General features: G+C 47.5%; 1 protein-coding gene across 3 annotated transcripts; it reads left to right on the forward strand.

Annotated features, from left to right (window-relative positions):
* The first annotated feature begins 5,468 nt into the window (after nt 1-5,468).
* BSPRY (B-box and SPRY domain containing) lies at nt 5,469-24,839 on the forward strand. 3 transcript variants are annotated; one of them, XM_042964877.1, is made up of 7 exons: nt 5,469-6,169; nt 10,221-10,319; nt 17,008-17,238; nt 18,344-18,369; nt 22,113-22,237; nt 23,479-23,693; nt 24,563-24,839. In XM_042964877.1, the coding sequence occupies exons 1-7, from the start codon at nt 5,993-5,995 to the stop codon at nt 24,587-24,589; spliced, it is 900 nt and encodes a 299-aa protein (XP_042820811.1). In that variant the 5' UTR covers nt 5,469-5,992; the 3' UTR covers nt 24,590-24,839. The 3 variants fall into 3 exon arrangements, with proteins under 3 accessions (XP_042820811.1, XP_042820809.1, XP_042820810.1); XM_042964875.1 differs by having other exon boundaries at nt 23,479-24,839; XM_042964876.1 differs by having other exon boundaries at nt 18,347-18,369; nt 23,479-24,839.
* The last annotated feature ends 828 nt before the right edge of the window (nt 24,840-25,667 follow it).

Genomic DNA, 25,667 nt, shown 5'->3' on the forward strand with positions numbered 1-25,667 from the left:
CAACCCACAGAATTGTGAGCAAATAAACACTTGTCATTTTTTTTTTAAATTTTTTTTAACGTTTATTTATTTTTGAGACAGAGAGAGACAGAGCATGAACGGGGGAGGGTCAGAGAGAAGGAGACACAGAATCTGAAACAGGCTCCAGGCTCTGAGCTGTCAGCACAGAGCCCGACGCGGGGCTCAAACTCACAGACCGCGAGATCATGACCTGAGCCGAAGTCGGCTGCTTAACCAACTGAGCCACCCAGGAGCCCCTAAACACTTGTCATTTTAATCCACTAAGCTTTGGGGGTGGTTTGTTATAGACCATAGATAACTGATATTCAAAATAAAGTCCAAATTCCTTCACTAGGTCAATAAGGCTTGGTCTATATCTCTTTAGCCTCAGCTTCCACCTCTGGCAACCACACTGTAGGTTTCAATGGTCTAACCTACTTGCAGCTTCTTGGCTCACCTTGCTGCTGCCTTTGAATCCTTGCACACAGTGTTCCCTCTGGCCAGGGCATCTCACCTGTCCGTCTGGCTAACTATCCTCAGCTTAGAGGCCATCTCCCTCTCTACCCTCAGGTCTTCCCTAACCATTTCTCTCTTCCTCCAGATTGAGTTAGCTACCCTTCCTTTGTGCTTCCAAGGCCCCCACACTTTCCCTAACATTGTGTGATTTCCCATTTATTGGTTTATCTCACTGGATTATGAGCTTCATAAAGGCAATGACACAGTCTTGTTTACACCTGTATTTATTGCTGATGTCTAATACAAGATCCAGCACAGCACTGCAATAGAAATTTCTGCTATGATGGAAATGTTCTATGTTTGTACTTTTCGATATGCTGGCCTCAAGTCACATGTGGCTACTGAGCACCTGAAGTGTGGCTAGTGCAACTGAAGAACTGTTTTGTTTTTTTTTTTAAGTTTATTTATTTTGAGAGGTGGGAGGGGCAGAGAGAGAGGGAGAGAGAGAATCCCAAACAGGCTCCATGAAGAGCCCGATATGGGGCTTGAACCCATGAACCTTGAGATAATGACCTGAGCTGAAACCAAGAGTTGGATGCTCAACCAACTGAGCCACCCAGGTGCCCCTGAAGAACTGAACTTTTTTTTTAAAAAGTTTATTTTATTTTTTTTTAGAGAGAGAGAGAGCACAAGCAGGTGAGGGGCAGAGAGAAGGAGAGACAAAGAATCCCAACAAGGCCCTGCACCATCGGCGATGTGGGGCTCAAACTCACAAACGGAGAGATCATGATCTGAGCCTAGATCAAGAGTCGGATGCTTAACTGACTGAGCCATCCAGGTGCCCCCTGAATTTTAAATCTCTTTTTTTTTTTAATTTTTGAGAAAGACAGAGACAGAGAGAGAGAGAGAGAGAGAGCACGTGCACAAGTGGGGGAGGGGCAGAGAGAGAGAGAGAGAGAGAGAGAGAGAGAGAATCTGAAACAGGCTTCAGGCTCTGAACTGCCAGCACAGAGACCAAAGCTGGGCTTGAACTCATAAACTGCAAGATCATGACCTGAGCTGAAGTTGGATGCTTAACTGTCTGAGCCATCCAGATGCCCCTAAATTTTAAATTGTATTTAATTTTAATGTAACTTAAGAAGCCATCTGTGGCTAGTGGCTATGGTATTGAACAGTATAGGTTTAGCACATAGTAGATGCTCACTGAATATTTTTGAAAAAGATTTTTTAAATTTTTTTCATGTTTATTTATTTTGAGAGAGAGAGGGAAAGTGCATGTGCACAAATGGGGGAGGGGAAGAGAGAGAGGGAGAGAATCCCAAGCGGGCTCTGTGCTGTCAGCACAGAACCCGATGCAGGGCTCGAACCCACAGACTGTGAGATCATTACCTGAGCGGAAGTCGGATGCTCAACCGACTGAGCCACCCAGGTGCCTATATATATGTATGTGTATATATATATGTATGTATATATATATATGTGTATGTATGTATATATATAAGAATATATATATACATACATACACATATATATATATACACATTTTTAAAGTTTATTTTGAGAGAGAGAGAGAGAAAGAGTGAGCATGTGGGCAAGCATGAGTGGAGGAGGGGCAGAGAGAGAGAGAGAGAGAGAGAGAGAGGGAGAGAGAATCCCAAGCAGCCTCTCTACTGTCAGTGCAAAGCCTGATGTGGGGCTCTATTCCAAGAGCCATGGGATCATGACCTGAGCCAAAGTCGAGAGTTTGGATGCTTAACCAACTAGCCACCCAGGCAACCCCAGATAATCCCAATTTTATAAAAATAAATATGCTCTGTGTGGCAACCAGATTGGGTGGAGGCTGGCGGCTTGGGTGGTGAAAGAATTCACCTAAAGCAAAACAAAGGAGATAGAAGTTTATTGAATACACCACAGGAGAGCAAACAGGCAGGACAGCAAAAGAGAGACTGTCTACCAGGAGGCAGCGGTGGGGGGCTACAGTTAAGCACTGAGTGAGGTACAGGAATGCATGGAATTTTCCTTTTATGGTAACTGTACCTGGTTCTAAGTACCCTATTGGTAAGTTAGGGCCTGTGGATGATATTATGAGGTGGGTCGCTTAGTGAACCTGTTTGCATTCAGCCTGGGGATCACTGGGGCCCTTTCACCTTAGTCAGGTTTTTATTGCTCAAGCCTGTTGCCTAAAAGCGGCCTCTCCATGTCCCCACCTATGTCATATGGTAGGGGCTAAAGGATATTCTATTGTGTGTGAGGATGTAAATATATAGCACCTTTTCAGAATGTAAATTGTGTGTGGTTCTTTGGTGAGGGGGAAGCAGAGTTCCTGGCATAAAAAGAAATTTTGCTCTTGCTGGTTCCTCTGCCTGGAAAGCTCCTTACCCCGATTTTCTCACGGTTTGCTTGCTGTCTTTTTCCAGTCACTGCGCTGCTGCTCCAAGAGACCTCCTCCATCATCCTTTCTAGATCAGCCCTCCCTCAAGCCCTGTTTCTATGTGCTTGAGTACTTTTCATATAGCTCTTCTCACTTACCAACATTATTTACATGTCCTTTTATTTTGTTTGTTCAGGAGAGTAGACTTTGTTCTTCTTTAAGGTTGTATTCTCAGCGTCTTAAATACGGCCCAGCATATAGGTAGGTGCTCAATAAATCTGCTGAATGACTAAAATGTAACAAAAGTGTCCATTCTTCTCTGTCCCCAGCTCAGGGTGTTCTGCCTAAGCAAGCCCTAAAGTTCAAGTACAGCCCTCCTCACTCCCGCCAAAGCTCCAGAGGTCATTTGAGAGCAGCAGCGCCAAACTTTTTGACCCTGATTCTCAATAAGAAATACATTTGGTAGTGCCTGGCTGGCTCAGTCAGGAGAGCGTGTGGCTTTTGATCTCAGGGTCATGAGTTTGAGCCCCATGTTAGGCACAAGGATCACTTAAAGATAAAATCTTAAAAAAAAAAAAATATATTCAGTCCCCAGTGCTCACATATGTACATGAATACGTAACTGAAATAAAGAACCTGTACTAGGAGCAATTTTTCTTAATTTATTTGAGGAGAGAGAGACAGAGTGCAACTGGGGGAGAGGCAGAGAATCCCAAGCAGGCTCTGTCTGCACTGTTAGTGCAGAACCCGAGGAGGGGCTCGAACTCACAGACCACAAGATCATAACCTGAGCCAAAGTTGAACGCTCAACCAACTGAGCCACCCAGGCGCCCTGTAGGAGCAATAATTTCTCTTTTTTCTTCCTTTTCTTCCTTTCTTTCTTTTTTCTTCCTCTCTTCCTTTCCTCCTCCCTTCCTTCCTTCATTCCTTCCTCCCTACCTTTCTTTTCTTTCTCTTTCTTTTGGAGATGCTGGTCTCCGAAAGGTCACCATTGCCCTGGGGCAGTGTTTATATGGGTGGTCAGAGAGCCCATTTGTATTTTAGTTTCAGGGCAACTGCTACAGTTGCAGATTCCTGGCTCCACTCAGATCTAGTGAAGGAGAATTTTATTGGAGAGTGTGAATGCTTAACTACCCTCTCCCCCAACCACCTCAGGTAATTCCGAAGAATAAAGCTTGAGAGCCACACTTCGGAATTTACGAGTATCCTGAGGCCTTGTGTGGTGGGGACTTGGGTCAAGCACCAGCCCAGGAAGGGAAGGGGCTGATTCTTCAGTTCCAGTCCAACTCAGCCCCTGAGTTGATCCCAAGTCTATAAAAGTAAATCCATTCCCACCCAAGCCCCTTGCAATTCCTAGTCCTCTGCCTGAAGTAGTTCTGGCAATGTTGCTGCTGCTTCCCTGACTCCGGCCCTCCCAGGGCCACCGACTGCTCCCCAGGACCACACCCAGTAAACAGGCCTCACTTTTCCCAAGGACCTTAACCCCTACTGCCTCTGGCCTCCACAGTCTCTTTTCCTTCACACAAAATCACTTCTGTTTTCTTTGTTTCATTGTAAGGTTTAATAGCCCTCTCCACCCCCACCCCTTAGAACAAAGAAATTCTAACCCCAATCTCTAGTTATGGTGGCCCATTTCCAGCCCCACCCCTGGAAGAGGGTAAATGCTATGATGAAGGCTTCACCCTCCCACTAGAAACGACTTAAAAAAAATTTTTTTTTAACATTTATTTATTTTTGAGAGACAAAGCATGAGCGGGGGAGGGGCAAAGAAAGAGGGAGACACAGAGTCCAAAGCTGGCTCCAGGGTCCGAGCTGTCAGCACAGAGCCAGACAACCCAGAGATCATGACCTGAGCTGAAGCTGGAGATCAACCGACTGAGCCACCCGGGGCCCCTAGACATGACTTTTGATGCCAGGAATGCTGCTTTCCCCTTGCAAAGTACCTCACACAATTTACATTCTGAAGGCCTGCTACAACTGTATTTACAGATCCTCACATACACAATAAAACATTTTTTAGCCTCTAGTGTATACCATACTCCCAACACCCAAGCTGGGCACTTTGCATACAATATCTCATTTAATTCTTGAAGCAGCCCTCAGAGATAGATACTATTATCACTCCCCTTTAAAAAATGTTTGGGGCGTCTGGGTGGCTCAGTCCCTTAAGCGTCTGACTTGGGCTCTGGTTTGAGAGTTTGAGCCCGCCCTCCTTGGGTTCTGTGCTGACAGCTCGGATCCTGGGCCTGCTTGGGATTCTGTGTCCCCGCTCTCTGTACCCCTCCCCTGCTTGCACTCTGCTCCTCTTTCTCTCTCTCTCAAATATAAATAAAAACATTAAAAATTTTAAAATAAAAAAAAGATTTGGTTGTAAATACTTTGGGGGAAATCAGCCTAATACAGATGTTTCTCATTGGACCTTAATATGCAGTTAAAAAATCATTAATCCTATTAGCCACAAATCAAACTGCCTGAATTCCAATCTCAATGCTACCAATTAGTAACTGTGACTCCTTGTAAGTTACTTAACCTCCCTAAAAATGGGGAACATGGTAATACTTTCCTTGTACTATTAACAGACGCTTAGCAATTACAGCCGCAGTCTGTGCTCCAGATCTTATTTAATCATTAAATGCTCAGCACAAATCCGTGAGGCAGGTGCAGACGCTATCCCCATGTTACAGCCGAGGCCATCGAGGCGCTGTCTGGGAGCAGATAAATGGGATTTGAGCCCAGGTAGCCTACCACCAGGACCTAGCTTCTAGCTACTTGTCTCAAGTTGCCTCTCAAAAAGGGCTGCTGTATTACATGATAAAACGCTTATGAAGCGCTTAGCAAAAGTCTGGCACTTAAATGCTCAATTAAGTTTCCTACGGTCACATTAATGTTTGGTGTTTTATGTTTGTCACAAAACTAACACGTATACAAACGCGATTTAATTCAGCAAAAAAATCACAAAGACAGCCGAAGCGGTTGGACCCTGGGCGGGGGTCGGGGCTGGCGCGCGGACGCCTGGCGGCAGGCCACCCGCCGCCAGGGTAGGCCAGCAGGAAGCGGGGCGGCCGGCGCTCCGGGACACCCGTCGGGGGCCGGGGGCGGGGTCAGGGAGGCCCCGCCCAGCAGCCACCTGCGACAGGTGGAGCGCGCGGCGCCGGGCGCTCGGCCATGTCTGCGGAGAGCTCGGGGCCGGAGCCGGGGCCGCTGTGCCCCGAGCACGGCCAGGCTCTGAGCTGGTTCTGCTGCTCCGAGCGACGGCCCGTGTGCGCCGCCTGCACCGGGCTGGGCGGCCGCTGCCGGGGGCACCGCGTCCGCCGGGCCGAGGAGCGCGCGGAAGAGCTGCGGGTGAGCGGGCGGGGGCGCCGGAAGGCGGGGGGCGCCGGAGGGGAGGGGCGCCCGGATGGCGCGCAGTGAGGGATTTGGCGGAGACCCGGCTGCCGGTCCAGGAGTCCAGGCTCGGCCGTGTCACTGCTGTGGAACGAGGCGGTAAGGGTGTGGCTTCTGGAGTCACGGGAGACGTGAGTTCGAATCCCGCCTCCCGACCTCCCTTGGAATCTCGCTCTGAGCCTCAGTGTCCTCACGTGTAGTCTGAGGGCGCAGTTTTGGGGGTTGTTGTGTGATAGACCTAAAATAATGGGTGAAATGCTCTTTAGCCTACCGCAGAGTGGTAGATCCAGCTGCCCCCTCCTCCTCCGTTGCTTTTTTGGGGGGTGAGAGCCGGGCCTGGCGTTGGGCAGTATGCGGTTCCACTGCTCCAGTTGCCCGGGACAGCGTGTGACCCATCCCCCGCCCTGCTGGAAGCTGACCTGAGATAAAACCCGGCTCTCCTATCCCCTCAGCCCCTGGGCTCAAAGCCCCTCCCCTCGTCCACTCTTCAGGCTTCCTGGTGAGGTGATTTCTTGTCCCTTTCGGGGTTGGCCTTGACTGTACTCTAAGCTGCTTTCACCTGGGTAAACGGAGGTGGGCGGGTTGGATCTTAGAAGGTTCCTGTTGGCTCAGTCGGTTGGGCGTTCGACTTCAGCTCAGGTCGTGATCTCACAGCTCGTGAGTTGGAGCCCTGCATCGGGCTCTGTGCTGACAGCTCAGAGCCTGGATCCTGCTTCAGATTCTGTGTCTCCCTTTCTCTCTGCCCCTCTCCTACTCATGCTGTCTCTTTCTCTCAAAAATAAATAAACGCTAAAAAAAAAAAAAAAAAAAAATTAAAAGGTTCCTGTTGGACCTCTTAATCTAGAGTTTCTCCCGACCTCCACTCCAGTTTACCCCCAGGCTGGTCACCTTCATCACCATCCCCCTTCCCCACCCATCTGCTGAGATTGAGGAGCCCAAGTCACCCTGGGTTTTCCTCCCTCCTTCCGCCCTAGCTGTCACCCCTGGGGATTTCCTTGCCATTCCATTAAGTGGCTTGATTTCCCCACCCTCACCCAGGTTCTGCCCATCTGTGAGGCCCTGAGGGCTCTCCCTGGGGACTCAGACTGGGGTGTAATAAACACACCCAACTGGCCTAGAAGGATTCACTTATTCAGTGACCCCTGAAAGCTCCTGGTTGGTCCTACCTGTCACCACTATCCATCCTCAATAAGTGGTGATGAAAATCAACTTGGGTAATGTGGTATAATGAACTTGCATCATGGATAGAAACTTTATGAGTACCAAAGCACTTAAATATCCATCATCTCACTCCATCCAGACCAAGCTTTTGAAGTGGTATCCTATCTACATTTTACAGATGAGGAAACTGAGGCCCAGATCAGGGCAGTAACTCCTCCAAGGTTCCTCATATTCAGGAGCTGGACCAAGGGAGTCATTGACTAGGCCAGAGAAAATTACCTCTTTGCTTCCGTTGAGAGAGGAAGTGATGCTAATGGGTGTGAGATTTTAATAAAACCCTTTTTAAAAAGTTGCCATCAGAGCTGAATCTGAGTGGTAGAAGGGGATGAAGGCTGAGCAAGGGTGGCAGGCCTGGTGCTTGATTCGGAATGAAGTCAGCCTTCTCTGAACCCCTCCCCCACCCCCCCCCCACCCCCAAGCCCTAAGCACATTCTTCTCCTCTGCCTGGAGGGAGGTGTTTCTTGCCCTTTCTCCAATTTTGAGCATATTATGGCATTTGCACACTCTTTCTGCTGTCCTTCTAGCCAGCAAAGAAATTTTGCCTCAGGGCAAGATGGTCACTGAACTGGGCACCTGCTCAACTTCTCTCCTCCCTTCTGGATTCTTGTCCTGCAGCTTTTTGGAAGCTAGTCTCAATTTCTTTGGCCCTGTGGCGTGCGGTGATCACAGCTTCCTCCCAGCCAGCCCAGTATTTGTGTGTGTGTGTGTGTTTCGTTTGTTTGTTTTCACTTAGTATTTGGACCAGCAAAGTATAAGACTAATTCCTGATTGTGGGGCTGGGGGAAGGCCTTGCAAGGGCTGCCTAGAAGAGGAGCTGAGTTGCCTTTTGACAGATGGAACTGGGGCAAAGCTCCAAGGGGAAGTAGTGGAGGAGCTGTTGGCTAGGAAGGAGTTCAAGTTCCTGGAGAAATGGAGTGGAAAAGCAGGGCCTGGCCGTATCTTCTTGGACAAGTTACTTCTATGGGCTTCAGCTTCCTCATTTCTAACAACTCTCCCCTGCTCTCCTGGGGGATGCTCCCAGCTTTGGGGGATGGGAACCGCTGAACTTCGTGGGGTCAGAGAAGTGGATGTTCATTCATTCAACAAATATTTAGTCAGGGCCTCTTATGTGTAGGAGGAACTTTCTTCTAGGTAGTGGGCCATAGAGAACAAGTCAATGTCATGGTGCTCATGTTCCAGTGGTGGGGGGAAAAATACAAAAAAGTAAACAAACACATAATATGCAGGCAGAGAGTGATAAATGCAAGGGAGATCGATAAGCAGAGTAAGGGAATGGTGTGTGGGGGTGGCCGGAGAGGGCTTGAGAAGGGGTGACCCTGAATGGAGTGGGGGAGGGGACTTGTAGATAGGTGTATATAGGATACAGTGACTACTGGACACAGGAGGAGCCACAGGTGCAAAGACACTGTTGTCAGGACAAGTTTTGGTGTGTTTATGGAACAGGAAGAAGGCCGGCATGGAGAGTGCTAGGAGGTGACACTGGAACAATAGGCAGAGTCACATCAGACAGGGCCTTGTTGGCTAAAGTGAGAAGCTTGATCTCACTGTGAGGATGCTGGAAAGCCATTGGAGGGTTTTGAACAGGGACATGACCTGACCTAATTTCCTTACACAAGGTGGCAGTGGCTAACTGGGGGCCAAGCCCAGTGAGGAGGCTCTGATAGCAGCTTTTGTGACAGATAATATGATGATCTGGGTAGAATAGCAAGAGTTAGGTGACCAGAAGTGGCCAGAGGGGAGAGAGAGACAGACAGACAGACAGACAGACACTTTGGAGCCGGGGCTGATAGGATTCGCTGAGGGATTGGATACATGCAGGGTTGGAGAGTAACTCCTGGGGTTTGGTTAGGGTAGTGAGGTTTTGTTGTTTCACCAACAGGGATAATTTAGGGAAAGGCCGTTTGGGAAGCCATGTTCTTCCACTCAGTTGTGGAGAATCGGGGAGCTCGGTTAGAAGGAGCATTGAGTGAGGGGCGCCTGGGTGGCTCAGTCGGTTAAGCCTCCAACTTTGGCTCAGGTCATGATCTCACAGTTTGTGATTTCGAGTCCCACGTTGGGCTCCGTGCTGACAGCTCAGAGCCTGGAGCCTGCTTCAGATTCTGTGTCTCCCTCTCTCTCTGCCCCTCCCCTGCTCTCTCTCTCTCTCTCTCTCTCTCTCAAAATAAATCAACATTAAGAAAAAAAAGGAGCATTGAGTGTATGCAGGAAAGTGACTGTAATGTTGAGCCACGGTTTCAGAATAAGGAGAGAATCACCAAAAAAGTGGGTGATGAACACTGAAAGTGGTAAGACTGATATACTAGCGGTTCCCGCTAAGCTGAAGAAAGAATTGTTGGACTGGAGAATCTAGAGTTAGTGATGGAAGTGGTGGAAAGGGTGTGGGCCTTTTTTTTTTTTAAGTTTATTTATTTATTTTGAGAGAGAGAGATAGCAGGTAAGCAGGGCAGGGGCAGAGAGAGAATCCCAAGCAGGCTCCGCACTGTCATCACAGTGTCATCACGTGTTCAAGCGTGTCATCACGCTTGAACTCACGAACCACGAGATCATGACCTGAGCTGAAATCCGAAATCGAGAGTCAGACCCTTAACCAACTGAGCCACCCAGGTGCCCCAGGGGGTGGAACTCTTGAAGTGAAGATTTTGCAGGTGCTATAGTTTTTAGTACTAATGAGGTCTGGGATATGACGGTGGGTGTGAGTGGCTGAGGTGGGGTAAAAGGGGAAAATCACTGGGAGAGAGTGAATGGATCCACGAGGATCAAGATGCCATGGGTGTCATTTGTATTGCAGAACAAGATTGTGGACCAGTGTGAGAGGCTGCAGTTTCAGAGTGCCAGCATCACCAAGTATGTGGCTGAGGTCCTGCCAGGAAAGAACCAGGGAGCAGTGGTAGGTAGTTATCTTTCCCCTCTACTCTGGACCCCTCCTGGGATAAGACTCCAGCCTTAGGGGCATGGACTAGCCTAGGATCCCTTCCCAACCTCACAGACTCAAACTGCTACTAGCAAAACTGGATGCCCAGGAAGGACGGTTTCCCATCTCTCTGAGCCTTGGTTTTTGCCATCCGGGCAGAGAGGACTATTCCCAGTACCGCACTGGGGCAAATACTGCTGGAAAATGACTTTCTTGGGGTAAAGCATCAGGAAAGGTAGCATTCTTCCACCATCTAAGTATTTCGTCGTCAGCCCCTGATTTACAAAATAACTTCAGGACTTTTACACTGAGTATTCTTTATGACAGTCTTACACAGTAGGTGGCAGTAACATCCCTGTTTACAGATGGGTAAATGGGCCACATAGAGGTTAAGTGACTTGCCCAAGATCCACAGCCTCCTGCCAGAGTCAGTTCCGGGGTCTGGATCTTCGGACTCCCAGGCCAGTGCTCCTTCTGCTACCCCCACTGCGGATCCTTTATTCTGTTGCCCCATTGCCACTGTGCATCTTCACTCTCAAGTATGTCCCCCACAGGTAGGGGCTGTGAATTCTTTTGCACGTCCCCTCCCCTCCCCAACATGTACATGGAGCAGGCTTGACACTGTCTTAGTCAAGGTTCTTTTGATTGTGTAAAAGGAAACCCAGTTGAACTAGTATGAGCAAAACTATTCTGTGTCCATTTTTGCTTCTCTCAGCATGATGGTTTCTCTCTTTTTCTCTATCCTTTTTTTTCTCGTTTTTTTTTTAACATTAAAATATTTTTTTTTACTTTAGTGAGAGAGAGAGAGAGGGAGAGGGAGGGAGTGCAAGCCGGGGAGAGGGGCAGAAAGAGAGAGAGAGAGAGAGAGAGAGAGAGAGAGAACGAACCTTAAGCAGGCTCCACACTCAGCATGGAGCTCGATGTGGGACTCGATCCCAGGACCCTGGGATCATGATGTGAGCCGAGTCAGATGCTCAACCAACTGAGCCATCCAGGAGCCCCTTAATTTCTTGCCTTAACTGCACTGGCTAGGACCTGAGTACAGTGTAGCAGATGCTGACTTCAAGGGGTATACTCATCACATTTCATCATCTATGTATTTAACAAATCTATTGAGTACCCACCACATGCCAAGGGCTGTTGTTCTGTGTGCTAGAGATTCCACAGTGAACAATAAAAACATGTGACAAATCCTGTTTCTGTGAAACTTACATTGTAGTCACGGGGGAAGGATAATAACAATAAATACATGCTATGTCAAAAGTTGAAAGGGGCTAGGAGAAATATAACACGGGAGGAGGGATGTTCCTTGTTGAGAACGGGGGTTGCAGTTATAGATGCTGTGATCAGGAATGACCCAATTAAGTATTGATATTGTATTGATACAAAGTTTACAGAATGGACCATATATCTGGGGGAAGAGTTCTAGAAAGAGGGAATGGCAAGTGCAAAAGCCCTAAGGTGGGAGCGTATCTGGCACATTGGAGGAGCGGCAAGGAGGCCTGAGAGGTTGAAGCAGAGTAAACAGGGGAGAAGGCAATAGGAGGTGAAGTCAGAGAGGCAGGGAGTGGGGGGGGGGGGGGGGGGGGGAGAGGTGGATAGCATCCAGAGGGGCTTTGCCTTTTGTTTGGGTAAGGTGGGAAGTCACTAGAAATTTCTGAGCACAGTAGGATGACACGACTTAAGATTAAAAAGGAGCACTCTGGCTGCTGTGTTGAGAAGGGACCATAGGCAGCAAAGGTAAAAGCCGGGAGACTGAGCAGGAAGCTGGTACAGGAATCCAGGTGAAAGTCAAGAGTCGTGTGGACATGAGTGATGGTGAGGAGTGTCTGGATTCTATGTGTGTATTCTGAAGGGGGAAACAGTGAGATTTGCTGATGGAGTGGATGCAGGCAAGAAAGGGAGAGGAGGCAGGATAACTCTTAACTTTTTTTTTTTTCCTTAAATTTTTTTACTTGAGAGTTGGGAGGATGGGGCAGCCATTTACCATGGGGGAGAGTTACCCAGAGGTAAGAGCATGGGCATTCATCCATAGAAATAGAAGGCAGAGTGTATGGACACAGGTGCAGGTAGATGGGTAGCCTGACCCAGGGCTCGATCCCACGAACCTTGAGATCATGACCTGAGCCAAGATCAAGAGTTGGACACTCAGCCGACTGAGTCACCCAGGCACCTCCTTAAAGTTTTCATTTAAATTCTTGTTTGTGTGTATTTAGTTCTATGCAGTTTTATCACATGTATAGATTCATGTGACCTTTCCCACAACCAAGATACAGAATGGTTCCATCATAAGGATCCCCTGTGTTACCCTTTTATCACTAAACCCCCTCCCCTCCATCCCCTGTATCATTGTTGTACAAAATTCTGAGTTTGGATTGCTAATCTTAGTTTGGGTTTTTAAAAAGGATTTTTGTATCTATACTCAGGAATGAGATTAATTTATGAATTTCATTTCTTACAGTCCTTTTCATATTTTGGTGTCAAGGTTATATAAACTCTATCCAATGAGTTGGGAAACAGAACTCTATTTTCACTGGAGGAATTTGTGTTAAGATTGGAATCATTGTGCTTTGAGTATTTGGTGACACCCCCTGTAAAACTATCCGGGCTTGGTGTTCTTTTTGTAGGTAGGTTTTTGGTTTTTTTTTTAATGAATTCTTTTTTGTTGTTGTTTTTTTGTTTATTTATTTTTGAGAGAGAGACAGAGTGTGAACAGGAGAGGGGCAGACAGAGAGGGAGACGCAGAATCCAAAGCAGGCTCCAGGCTCTGAGCTGTCAGCACAGAGCCTAAGGCAGGGCTCAAACTCACGAACTGTGAGATCATGACCTGAGCTGAAGTCTGACACTTAACCGACTGAGCCACCCAGGTGCCCCTGTAGATAGATTTTTAACTACTGACTCATTTCCAACCATGACTATAGTATTCTTTCTTTTTCTTTGGTTTTGGTAAATTTTTTCTAGATAAATTATATATTTTGTCTATTTTAAAATTTAATGGCATAAAGTTGTTCTTAAATTGTGATTAAAGTTGCCACAGTTTTGTCTGTTTTGTTAATCTTTTCGAAGAACCGGCTTTTAGTATTTTGATCCTCTCTTGTATCTTTCTTTCTTTTTTTTTTTTAAGTTTGTTTATTTTTTCTAGTAATCTCTACACCCAGTGTGGGGCTTGAACTCACAACACTGAGATCAAGAGTTGCATGCTCTTCTGACTGAGCCAGCGAGGCACCCCTCTTTTGTATCTTTAAATATAAGTATATTGTTATTTCCTCTTATCTTTAAAAAAAAATTTTTTTTTATTACATTTATTTACTTTTGATAGAGACAGAGCACAAGTGGGGGAGGGACAGAGAGAGAGAGCGACACAAAATTGAAGCAGGCTCCAGGCTCCGAGCTGTCAGCACAGAGCCCGACGTGGGGTTTGGACCCACGAACCGTGAGATCATGACCTGAGCCGAAGTCGGACGCTTAACTGACTGAGCCACCCAGGCGCCCCTTTCCTCTTATCTTTCAAATTTTTTTCTTTCTAATTTTTTAAAAATATATTCCATTGTTTTATAACTCCCTTAGCTGAACACAGTCTATACATTTTAGTCTGACTTCTTTCTCAAGGTCAGCATTTAGGCCAAATATTTCCTTCTAGGTATTGCTAGAGGTACCTCTCACAAATTTGATGCAAATTTTCATTCAGTTATAAGTTGTTGGGTTTTTTTTTTTCTTTTTACAGTTTATTTATTTACTTAGAGAGATAGCATGAGCAGGAGAGGAGTAGACAGAGGGGGAGAGAGAGAACCCAAGTAGGCTCCGCACGGTCAGCAAAGAGCTGGATGCCGTGCTCCATCCCATGAACTGTGAGATCAGGACCGGAGCTGAAGTCAGATGCTTAACCCACTGAGCCACCCAGGTGCCCCTTTCCCACTAATTTCTAACTTAACTGCATTATAGTCTGCCTATCAGTTGTTTGAAATTTGTTGAGACTTGCTTTATACCCTAAAACATGGTCACTTTAGGTAAATGTTTCTCTGTACTTAACAATATTTTTTTCTGCTAGGTTTACTGACTGCTGACAGGGGCATTTATAGTTTCACATCATGCTGTGGACTTGTCTATTTTTCCTAATAATTCTGTCCATATTTTGGTTTTCTTTCCTGTTATTTCAACTTCTCTATGTACTTACATTTTAGGTGTATCTTATTTTTTTATTTAAAGAAAAAATTTTTTTAATGTTTGTTTACTTTCGAGATAGAGACAGAGTGTGAGTGGGGGAGGGGCAGGGAGAGAGGGAGACCCAGAATCCGAAACGGGCTCCAGACTCAGCTGTCAGCACAGAGCCCGACATGGGATTTTAACTCACTGACCGCGAGATCATGACCTGAGCCAAAGTCGGACGCTTAACCAACTGAGCCACCCAGATGCCCCTTAGGTGTGTCTTATAACCGGGTTTTGTTTCCTTTTTTAAAAAATCCAATCTGAAAAAAAAAATTCAATCTGATAATCTCTGCCTTTTACCTAGGGAGTTTAAACAGTCTCTCACTATTGTGGTTGCTGATACACTTGGATTTATAGCTATCATTTTATGTTTTCTATATAGTAGAAACATATAGGAGTTTCTATGCTTTTTCTGTGCTTTTTCTTCCTTTCTTGTCTTTTGGGTTAATCAACCCCTCCTCTGTCTTTGTCCCTACATTCTTGGGGTGCCTGGGTGAATCAGTTGGTTGAGCGTCTGCTCAGGTCATGATCTCATGAGCTCACTGTTTGTGAGTTTGAGCCCCACATCGGGATCTGCGTTGACAACCTGGAGCCTGCTTTGGATCCTCTGTCTCCCTTTTCTTTCTCCCCCTCCCCTGTGTGTTCTGTCTGCCTCTCTTTCTCTCTCTCTCCCTCTCTTTCTCTCTCTCTCCCTCTCTTTCTCTCTCTCTCTCTCTCTCTTTCTCTCTCTCTCTCTCAAAAATAAACGTATAAAAAAAGTTATACATTCTACTTATGGTCTATTTTTGGTACCATTAAGATTTTAACACAAATATTTAATGTTTCAAATGACTCAACCTGAGTAATACAAGTACCATAAGAATGCTTTAACCTAGTAACCCCTCTGGTCTTACATGTTGTCCAATATTTTCGTTAAAGTACATCTTTTAATAAATTCTCCAATTCATAAGAAATATTCCATTTCTGATTAAAGATGTCGTTATTGGGACATGTTAAGTTGAAAGGAGTGTAAAATTTTAAAATAAATCACAAGCTGCATTCAGGGCAGTTGAGTCTCTGCTCTCAATTACTCTGCTTTTCAGTTTCCTTTCTACTTTTGGACCCCAGGGGATTTCCTTTACTTAGCTGCCAGAGCCCCTTCACTTTTAAAAGGATGCTTTGGACTATTTTCCCAGCATTTCTGTGTTTGGTTTTAGGACGGTGTTTAGTTTATTCTGGCATATCTTTGGAAAGGGAAGTTTTTTTTCTCTGCTATCCTTTTCTGGGAAAGAGTGAAGAAATGTATCAAAATTGATTACGGTCTTCTAGTCGGAGAATATCTGATGCATCTCGGGTGAGGGTCTGTTCTTGAACCTGATCGCATACATAGAACAAACACTGAGTACAGACACCCACCGCTGTGGGCAAGGCAGCAAGGTGGGATAGAGAGAACAACAGCTCATGTTATCACGTATGTGCCAGGCTTTGTTCTGTTAACTTTGTATGTAGTAACTCATTTAATCCTCACAATAACCTTATGAGGTAGGTACTATTATTATACTCGTTTAACAGATTAGAAAGCTGAGGCACAGGGAAGACAAGTAACTAACATGCTCAACTATTCCACAGGTGGTAAGTGGATGGGCTGAGATTTAAATCTAGGCACGGTGTCTAAAGCCTGATTTCCTAAGTACTTGTGTTATGTGGTCTCAGGGAACACTGAAATTGGAGTCCAAACTCCTGGGTTCACTTAGGCCATTCATTCTCTTCCTCTTCATTGGGCAAACTGTGGGTCTCCGTTTCTTCTGTAAAGCAGGGACCATTATCTCCTGCACTTGGCCTGTGAGTGCTACCAAGATATGTTTGACTTAGTCAGGAAAACTTTCCCCTCAGTCATTCAGTAAATATTTGAGTACTTACTGTGTGCCAGACACTGTGCTAATTACTAGGAGTCACGTCAACATCACTGGAGAATTGATTTCGTGCCTCCTATGTGACAGATAAGAATTCTACCAAGGAAGCCATTGGAGTGGACAGATTTAGGAAGTAATGAACTTTTTTCATGCAGACAGTCAGAATATCAACTGGACTTCTGTTGGTATGGATCCTGTTGATGGGGATGACTTTGTAGGCCTTCTGCTCCGCAGTTCTACAGTTCTCTGACCTTGGTCCCTTGGCCTTGGTATTGTCAGCTGGGAGATAATGGGTTCTAGTTGATCTCTAGACCATGCCCAGCTCTTCGATTCTGCGATCTTGCCTCTGTGAGATATGACCCGGATGTCTGGATCTCACATTTCTTTACCCTAAACCAGATTTGGGAACTCTTAAGGCTGAGATGGCTTAAACACAGTTTCTTCCATTACCGTGCCCGTGGCGGACATTGCAAATCAATCCCAGCATTCCTAAACACTGAGCCCAAGTCCTCTTCATCTTGACCGGGCTTTGCCAGGACCCGATTCCTTGTTTTATCCCTCATCAGAGCACGGCCAGCGCGGCACGGGAACTGGTCATCCAGAGGCTGGGTCTGGTGAGGAGTCTGTGCGAGAGTGAGGAGCAGCGGTTGCTGGAACGGGTACACGGCGAAGAGGAGCGGGCCCACCAGAGTATCCTGACACAGCGAGTACACTGGACTGAGGCACTGCAGAAGCTCGACACCATCCGGACCAGCCTGGTGGACATGCTCACCCACCTGGATGACCTCCAGTTGATTGTAAGTCAGGCAGGGGTGAGGACACAACCAGTGAATCAAATACCCCCAAAGTTTAAAACATCGAGAATGTTTATGAGGTAGGAGCTGGGTAGATAAGGATACTTTGGAGCAGGGATGAAGCAAGGGAATAAAATTATATGGATTTTTTTTTTTTTTTTTGTACCTGACAGCTATTCTTTTAATAGTGAGCAAGTATTTACTGAGTATCTGCTATGTGCCATTGTGCCACAGGGTGGAGTTATATATAGGATACAGCTGTTAGTACCCCACAGCTTTAAGAAATACACAAACTGACAACTAGGATAATGGAGGGTTATGTCCCATAGTAGAGGACCTCACAGTCCAGGCTTGGGGGTGGCAGTGGTCAGGGTGGGCTTCCTGGATGCAGTAACTTAGAAGCCGGAGCCTGAGAGATAAGAGTAGCAGCTATGTTAAAGGAAGTGGAGAGGTAGAGAGGGTTCACAAATGTGTAGGGGGAGGGAACTGACAAGACGTCCTTAATCTGACCACCCAGAAACTACTATGGTTAATATTTTGGTACATATCCTTGCAAAATACTTTATATAGATATGCAGATACTTGCTGTTTTAATGGGCTGGTTTGACATCGGAGTAAACATGCCACAAAGAGAAATGAGGATGTGGAACAACTGAGCTGTTCTTCACTGCGGTTCAAGTAGGGCAGTTTGTGGAATGCCCTAGATTGTGCATTCATTTAGCCGCACGGCTTTCAGGGACAGAGTACATTCTGTCCCAAACACTGGGACGGTCACATTAGAGGATTCAGTAAGAGTGCCAGCCATCTAGGAGCTGACAGTCTTGGTGGGGGTGAAATGTTAGTAAATATGTGAGTGTCCTGAAGTGTTACTTAGGGAAACTGGGGATGCCATGGGGCACAGCAGACAGTGATTCATTCTGAGTGCACGATGGGAAGGTGCGCAGAGAAGAACCCAGATAGCTTTGTTTTGGGTCTTCAAGCAGGAATAGCATTCTTGTCCTAGGGTCTGTCCACATGGCGTCCTCCATATGCCAGTTGAGTACGTTCAAGTCTTGACTACCTGCTGACGTCCTGGTTCCAAGCCTGACTCTGTTTTCTTTTCTCACAGCAGAAGGAACAGGAGATTTTTGAAAGGTGAGTATGGCCCCGTAATTTGCTTGGGCAGTCACGGAAACCATTGCATTCAGGCCTGCTGCTCTTGGGAGAAAGGCCAAGGCGTCCAGCTGAGTGGCTTCCCTGGAGTCATGCTCCACGGATAGGGGTCTTCCTGCCCCTAACTTGGAGAACTGCTTTAGATCCATGTGGAAGGGTAGTGAAATAAATACTTATTAATCAGAGGTTGGCCATGGGCTTTCTTAAATGTTATCCTATGAAAAAAAATACCCAGGGGTGCCTGCGTGGCTCAGTCGATTAATCATCCGACTCCTGATCTCAGCTCAGGTCTTGTGCTCAGGGTTGTGAGTTCAAGCCCTATGTTGGGCTCCATGTGGGGTGTGAAGCCTACGTTAAAAAAAAAAAAAAATCCAGTTACCCTGTTGGAGTGTTTTACATCCCCCATCTACAGATGAAAATACTGATGTTCCAAGATGGGCAGGGACTTGCCTAAGCCCAAGAGTTGGGGCATGGACCGATACCCGACACCTGTCCCACCACTGTCTTCCCTGCCTCACTCGCCCCTTCTCTGACAAAAGAATCTTTGAGGGGCATCTGGGTGGCTCAGCCAGTTAAGCATCTGACTCCTGATTTCGGCTCAGGTCATGATCTCACGGTTCTTGAGTTTGAGCCCCTCGTTGGGCTCTGCACTGACAGCGTGGAGCCTACTTAGGATTCTCTCTCTTTCCGTCTCTTTCTGCTCCTTCCCTGCATCTTCTCTCTCTCTCTCTCTCTCCCTCCCCCTCCCCCTCTCTCTCCCTCCTTTCTTCTCTCTCTTTCTCTCAATAAATAAACTTTAAAAAAAAAGAATCTTTGAAACTTAAGTCTGTATTACCACTCAAAATTTGCATTTTAATTAAGCAATTATAAAAGCATTTCACCAAGTTCTTCCTAGGTCCTGAAAAGCTGAGAGCCAAGAGCCTGAGGAAGTAGCCAAGAAGATGTAATTTTCCAGGCAAAGAAATTAAATTCTTGGGGCGCCTAGCTGGCTCAGTGGGAGGAGCATGTGATTCAGTCTCGGGGTTGTGAGTTTGAGCCCCACATGGGGTGTAGGGATTACTTAAATAAAACTTAAAAAAAAAAAAAAAAAAAGGCTAAGGAACAATTCCAGATTAAAAGAGACCAGATGGATCAAGAAACAAACAAAAACCCACACCAAACACTTTTAAGAACTTCTGTGGCACAAGTGGCAATGTTTAACTATGCACTATATGTCAGATATAATAGTAGTATGTCAACGTTAAATTTCTGAACTTAATAGGGTTTCTGTAGTTGTATAAGAGACTGTCTTTGTTCTTGAGAAAAAGATGCTCAAGTATTTAGACACGAAAGGTCTCACTTTCTGCAACTTATTCTCAAATAGGTCAGAAAAAAAATAAGTGTCATATATTCACTCATTAAATAGATAGGAAGAGAATGAGCAACAGACCAAGAAAGAGAGCAGATTTTTTAAAAAGAAAAAAAAAATTCTTACGTCTTTGGTGAGAGATTGCAGAGCTGTACTTGAGGAGCACAGACCATGCTTGTATATTTTCAATGTTTATTTTTGAGAGAGAGAGAGCATGCAAGCAGGGGAGGGCAGAGAGAGAGGGGGGCAGAGGGTTTGAAGCAGACTGTGCTGACAGCAGAGAGCCCGATGCAGGGCTCAAACTCATGAACTGTGAGATCACGACTTGAGCCAAAGTTGGATGCTTAACTGACCGAGCCACCTAGGTGCCCCCATTCTTATACATTTTTATATTTACAAAATTTTTTAATGTTTATTTATTATTTAGAGAGAGAGAAAGAGAGACAGAGTGTGCGTGGGGAGGGGCAGAGAGAGAGGGACACAAAATCCAAAGCAGGCTCCAGGCTTTGAGCTGTTAGCAGAGAGCTTGAACTCACGAACCACAAGATCATGACCTGAGCCGAAGTCAGACGCTAAACCGACTGAGCCCCCCAGGCGCCCCCCCCCCCCCAATCTGGTCTCTTTTAATCTGGAATTGTTCCTTAGCCTTTGTTTTTTTTTTTAAGTTTTATTTATTTAAGTAATCTCTATACCCAACATGGGGCTCGAACTCACAACCTTGAGATCAAGAGTTGCTTGTTCCTCTGACTAAGCTGGCCAGGCGCCCCTGTTCCTTAGCCTTTTAAAACAACAACAACAACAAAATACTTTTAAAGAGCCTAGAACAGTTTTATAGAATATCCCTCAGTTTTGATTTATCTGCTGGTGCCACATCCACGTCTGGGCTCGGCCCTGGCTGCCACAGCAACAGGTCCGGCTGCACAGACAGGCATTCGGATCCCAGCCCCACCGCACTCCCACTCCTTTGGGGTCACAGTTTCCCCTTCTGAACCATGGGGTGCCGGACTAGCTGGTTGTCTAGACGCTCGTGTCTGCCACTGGCCTCAGCTTTGCCTTGGGTTAGCCCAGCGCTGCCAACACAGGCGCTCCTCTTTCCTCCCCGCCTGATGGCTGGGGCTTCTCCAGCCCCAACTTCAGCGCTTTGAGAAGATGGCAACAGACCCTCTCTTGTCCTGACCACAAAGGGCCTTTGTTACCAGAGCCTGCTCTCAGCTTTCCTAGGGCTCTGTCCATCTTGCTCCTCCCAAGCCAGGACCGTCAGCGAAAAGAGCTTGCATCCCTAAGGAGACATGCCCCACCCTCTCTCCCTGCTCCTTCACTGTGGGCAGGGCCAGGAGACTTGGGGAAGAGTGCGTGCCCTCAGAACTGCTGCCTGATCTCAGGGTTGGGGGCGGTGGCAGAGCTCTTTCTCAGCACCCAGTTCAGGTGTCTGCAAAGCTCAGTGATGGACCCTCACTTTGTTCTACACCCCTTAATCACTTTCATTTTAGATCAAGGGGGAAATTATGTTGAGGGGTGCCTGGACTCCAGACTGGGTTTGTTCTATTTCCGCATGGAGTCAGCACTTGAACCCAGCTCCCCTTTTTAAGCGGAGTGCGTTCTCTGAATCTCTGTTCTTTCCTGTCAAATGGGATAACAACTACCTCCCAGGTTATAGCAAAGATTACGTGAGATTTCTACAGAGAAAACCTGGATACTTAATAAATGGTAATTCTCCCCTCCTAGGCATCTTCTGTTCCCATATTCCCTCCAGCCAAACCCAGTGCCCTTCTGAGCCAAGGAGAGGTAGCTATTGGGAGCAAAGCACCAGAACCTATTTATGGTTCGGGTGATAACTGATAGTCCCTTCTTGTGGGATCTCTCAAAGGTGTTTGCATTTTAAGAGCAGAGGAGCAGCTGTACCTTCTGACCAAACCAATAGGTTTTGCTGCAGTAGGTTTTGGAAGGAGGTGAGATTTTCTCTGCACAGGATGGGGGAGTGGAAAGACTGGGGTGTAAGAGGCTCAGGTCGCATCCCTGCTCTGCTGCTAACTTAGAGACATAGCAGGTTGCTTCCCCTGCAGAGCAGACAGACTCCAAGTTCTACCACTGGCACCAAATATTTACTTCCCTGGAAATCATCTGCCTGGCTGGAATTAATGTTCCGGGGGGTGGGGGGGGGCGCATAAGGGGAAAACCCGTTTTTCTGTTTGGCTCAAACCTCCTTTGGGGGCTCCTGTGTGGGGCTGGCTGCCAATCTTGGGGTCACCCTCATGGGAAGAGGATTTTATTTACTTGTGTCCCCTTCCCATCACCCTATATTGATCTAGATCCATTTCTGGAACCTTCCTGAATTTCTGTCTAGTTTTTTGTTTGTTTGTTTGTTTTCCTCCACAAGGACTGAGGAAGCAGAAGGCATTTTGGATCCCCAGGACTCGGACAAGTTAAACTTTAATGAGAAGTGCATTCGGAGCTCACTACTTACCCAACTCTGGGTGACCGCGGTTCTCGGGTCCCTCTCAGGTTAGGAGCTGTTAGGGCCCAGCACCAGCTGAACACCTGGCTGGCTGGCTGGCTGGCTTACTGGCTGGGGGGTTGCTGCTGGGTCAGGCTGGGGACCAGAGCATCTGGCTCGGTAGCTAAGCACTGAGTGACGCTGGATGCAGCCTTGTTGGTGGAGCCAAGGTTCTGGACTGGCTTGGGGCAGCTGGGCCAGGTCCTTTCCGTTTCCAGACTAAACCGCTCTGTTGGGCCTAAGTGATATCTTGTTCCCAGAAATCACATCTATGTCCTGCCCTAGTGGGACAGCTCAGTATTCTTAATTGGAACCTTAGTTTCTCTTTAAAAAGATATCATTGATGGCCAACTGGAAAGCATCTGGAGAGAGAACGGCGCTGCCTGGATTCACCTCACTTGTTCACTTAAACGCTGCTGACTCAGGCAGACCGTGGCCTGGCCTTGTGCCGTATGCTAAGGCCTCAGATGTGAATGCCACATGGTCTTTCCCTGCAGGAATTCCCTCCTAGCGCCGAAGTTCTCAAAGCAGAATCCCCCAAGCTAGATGGAAGCTTCTGTGTTCCTAGTTGTCGTGTTTGCACAATTCACAGAGAGGTTTGGTTAACGGGTTGAATTTTTCCTCAGTTTTAGCCCTCCTCCCCCATGGGTTAGCCTAAAATTTTTAGTACAAGCTATCGCTTGTCTTCTGTAGATGCTGGTAGCAGAGAGTGCCCAATTTGCCAGCAGTCCCATTTAGTTAGTTGTTGGAAAAGTGCGTATCTGATGCTTCCTGGCTCCCGGGGGTCATTCCCCCAGGACAGGCCTGATCTGGAGGCCACAGATAGGCCCAACTGGAATCACTGCAGTCGATGCCGGATGCCAGATGTAGGAACAAAATCTTCATTTTGCCCTGCTCCCAACTAGGTGTGTGACTTTGGGCAACTTGCTTCTCCTCTCTGGGCCTTATTTCTAGTTTACAGATGAGGATCCTGGACTAATAGTAACTACTGTTATCATGGCCACAATTTATTGAGCACCTATTAATACTGGGCACTTTGTAGGTATCATCTCATTTAGTCCTCGTGTCCACCCTGTGGTAAGTCCTATTTATCCCCATTTTACAGATGAGGGAACTGAGGCTCAGAGAGAGTAAATGGCTTGCCTGAGGTAACACTGCCACTGGGTGGTGAGGGAGCCCTTTGCTGCCCGGCAGGACCAGGTTAGGGCTGAGGTTGGCCTTGGGCAACTCTGAGAATTGTTTCTGGCAGGCACAGAGGATGTGCGTATTGATGAGAGGACCGTCAGCCCCTTCCTGCAATTGTCAGACGATCGAAGGACCCTGACCTTCAATGCCAAGAAGTCCAAGGCCTATGCAGATGGCCCGGAGCGCTTTGACCACTGGCCCAATGCCCTGGCCGCCACCTCCTTCCAGGCTGGGTTGCACACCTGGATGGTGAACGTCCAGAACAGTTGTGCCTATAAGGTGGGTGTGGCCCTAGGCCAGCTGCCCCGAAAGGGCTCTGGCAATGACTCCCGGCTGGGCCACAACGCCTTCTCCTGGGTCTTCTCCCGCTATGACCAGGAGTTTCGTTTCTCGCACGCTGGGCAGCACGAGTCCCTGGCACTGCTGCGTTGCCCCGCCCAGCTGGGCGTGCTATTGGACTTGCAGGCACAGGAACTGCTGTTCTACGAGCCGGCCTCGGGTACGGTGCTCCACACCCACCACGCGCCCTTTTCTGGGCCCCTCTTCCCGGTCTTTGCCGTGGCCGACCAGACCATTTCCATCATCCGCTGACCTTTGGCCACGGGGAGCCCAGGCCTCCTCCCTACTACGCCTCCAGGCCATGTTCCTGCCCAGTGTCCTTTTCCCAAATGTTGCCCTGAAGGGACAGCTTTAGGAGGGGTAGGGATCCATTTCAGATCTGGGTACAGCTGTTAAGTGCGAGGTATCTACAGTAGGCCTGCTATTCCCTGGCCTTAGTCTCCCAAATCCACCATACATCAGCTCCTCTGAGGGTGTCTCGTTCACCACTTTATCTCTGGCATCCGGCATGGTGCCTGGTGCCTAGTGATTGTGCAATAAATATTTGGCGAATGTATGGACGGATGGAAAGGTGCCTGGGTGTATGTGGTAGACTCTTCTGGGAAAGCACAGCCTTCCAGCCCTCTGCCCCCAGCTTGGAGCACGTCCTGTGGCTGAAACTCTTTCATCCCTCAGTTTGGTGCTTCTCAGTCCTTTTCCTGACAAGGCACAGAGAGAACATCTTTTTCTAGCACACGAGGACAACCTGAAAGGGATCCCAAACTCCTGCTAGGCTGCTCTTGGCCACAGGGGGCGCTGTGTCCCACCAGGTCCAGCCTGATGGTTCAGAAGACTGAAGGGATCCTACCTGCAGGTAACTCGACCGCCGCACATCCATTGGCAGCTCTGCCTCAGACTTGGCAGCTGAGCTCGGCTGTGCCCACCTGTGGTCACAGGGACGAACTTTTCCCCTACCTAACACGCCCCTCCCTGCCCAACATAATGTGGAGACCTGGGGTAAGGGCTTCAAGTCCTAGAGAGAGCTGAGGGAGTAAGAGGGCCAGCCTTACCGAACACGTATGTTATTAAAGGTTTTACAAGATTGAAGTTTCCTCCATGTTCTTTGCTGGTAATTGGGCAAATCTCCCAAGTGCCAGCTCACGTCTTAAGAGGTGCACTTGCTAGGAAATCAAGGTCTTCCTCACCCGTGTCCGCATTCCCAGCTCAGCACACACAGCCAAAAGAGCCCTGAGACGGTTTCGTGCCCTGCATGGCTGGCACCGAGGGCAAGTCCCTTCCTGTTCTCTGAGGTCATATTAGACCAGTGGTCCTCACAGTGGTTTTATCTGGGAACACGGTTCAAAGGCAATCTTACCTACAACTTCAGGCCCCTAGGCTCAAAGATGGGGGCCAGAGCCCTCTCCACTCTTAAGTTTGTTCAATAATTTACTTGAAACATTGGGTTGATCAAATCCAGTCCACAGACCTAATGGCAGCTTGTTTGGTTGAGATGACTTCTAAGGCCCTTGCAGTTGAGACTGCAGCCCATGACCCACGTCCTCACTGCCTGACATGTGGGAAGTAATGTCCCCTGGCTGTGACACCAAGCCCAAGGAAGACAGACCCAAAAGAGGTGTGGCCTAGTCTGAGAAGAGTCTCCCTCCCCTCACACGAGTACAATGTCTACCCAGAAACCTGAGGCAAAGCCAGCCTTTCTACTTGGCAGCTGCAGGCCCCCAAGCCATGCTCTCCAAACTGCCAGTCTAACTCCCCGTGGCAGCCCTCACTCCGTCCATAGTTCACGGGCCTCCTGCCAGGAATGCGTGTTATTCCTCTGCCCACCTAAATGCCACCCCCAATTCAGGGCCACTCTAGAGCCCTCCCTGGCTGTTGGTACCAGAACGTAACACTGTGTAGATATGCCTATGTGCTTTT

Source organism: Panthera tigris, chromosome D4 (assembly GCF_018350195.1).
Source record: "Panthera tigris isolate Pti1 chromosome D4, P.tigris_Pti1_mat1.1, whole genome shotgun sequence".
Lineage (NCBI taxonomy): Eukaryota > Metazoa > Chordata > Mammalia > Carnivora > Felidae > Panthera > Panthera tigris.

Coding starts and splice junctions, on each gene's coding strand:
- BSPRY (XM_042964875.1), top strand. CDS start 5,993: ATGTCTGCGGAGAGCTCGGGGCCGGAGCCGGGGCCGCTGTGCCCCGAG. Junction 10,320..17,007: donor GAAAGAACCAGGGAGCAGTG/GTAGGTAGTTAT, acceptor ATCCCTCATCAG/AGCACGGCCAGCGCGGCACG. Junction 18,370..22,112: donor GAACAGGAGATTTTTGAAAG/GTGAGTATGGCC, acceptor TTCCTCCACAAG/GACTGAGGAAGCAGAAGGCA.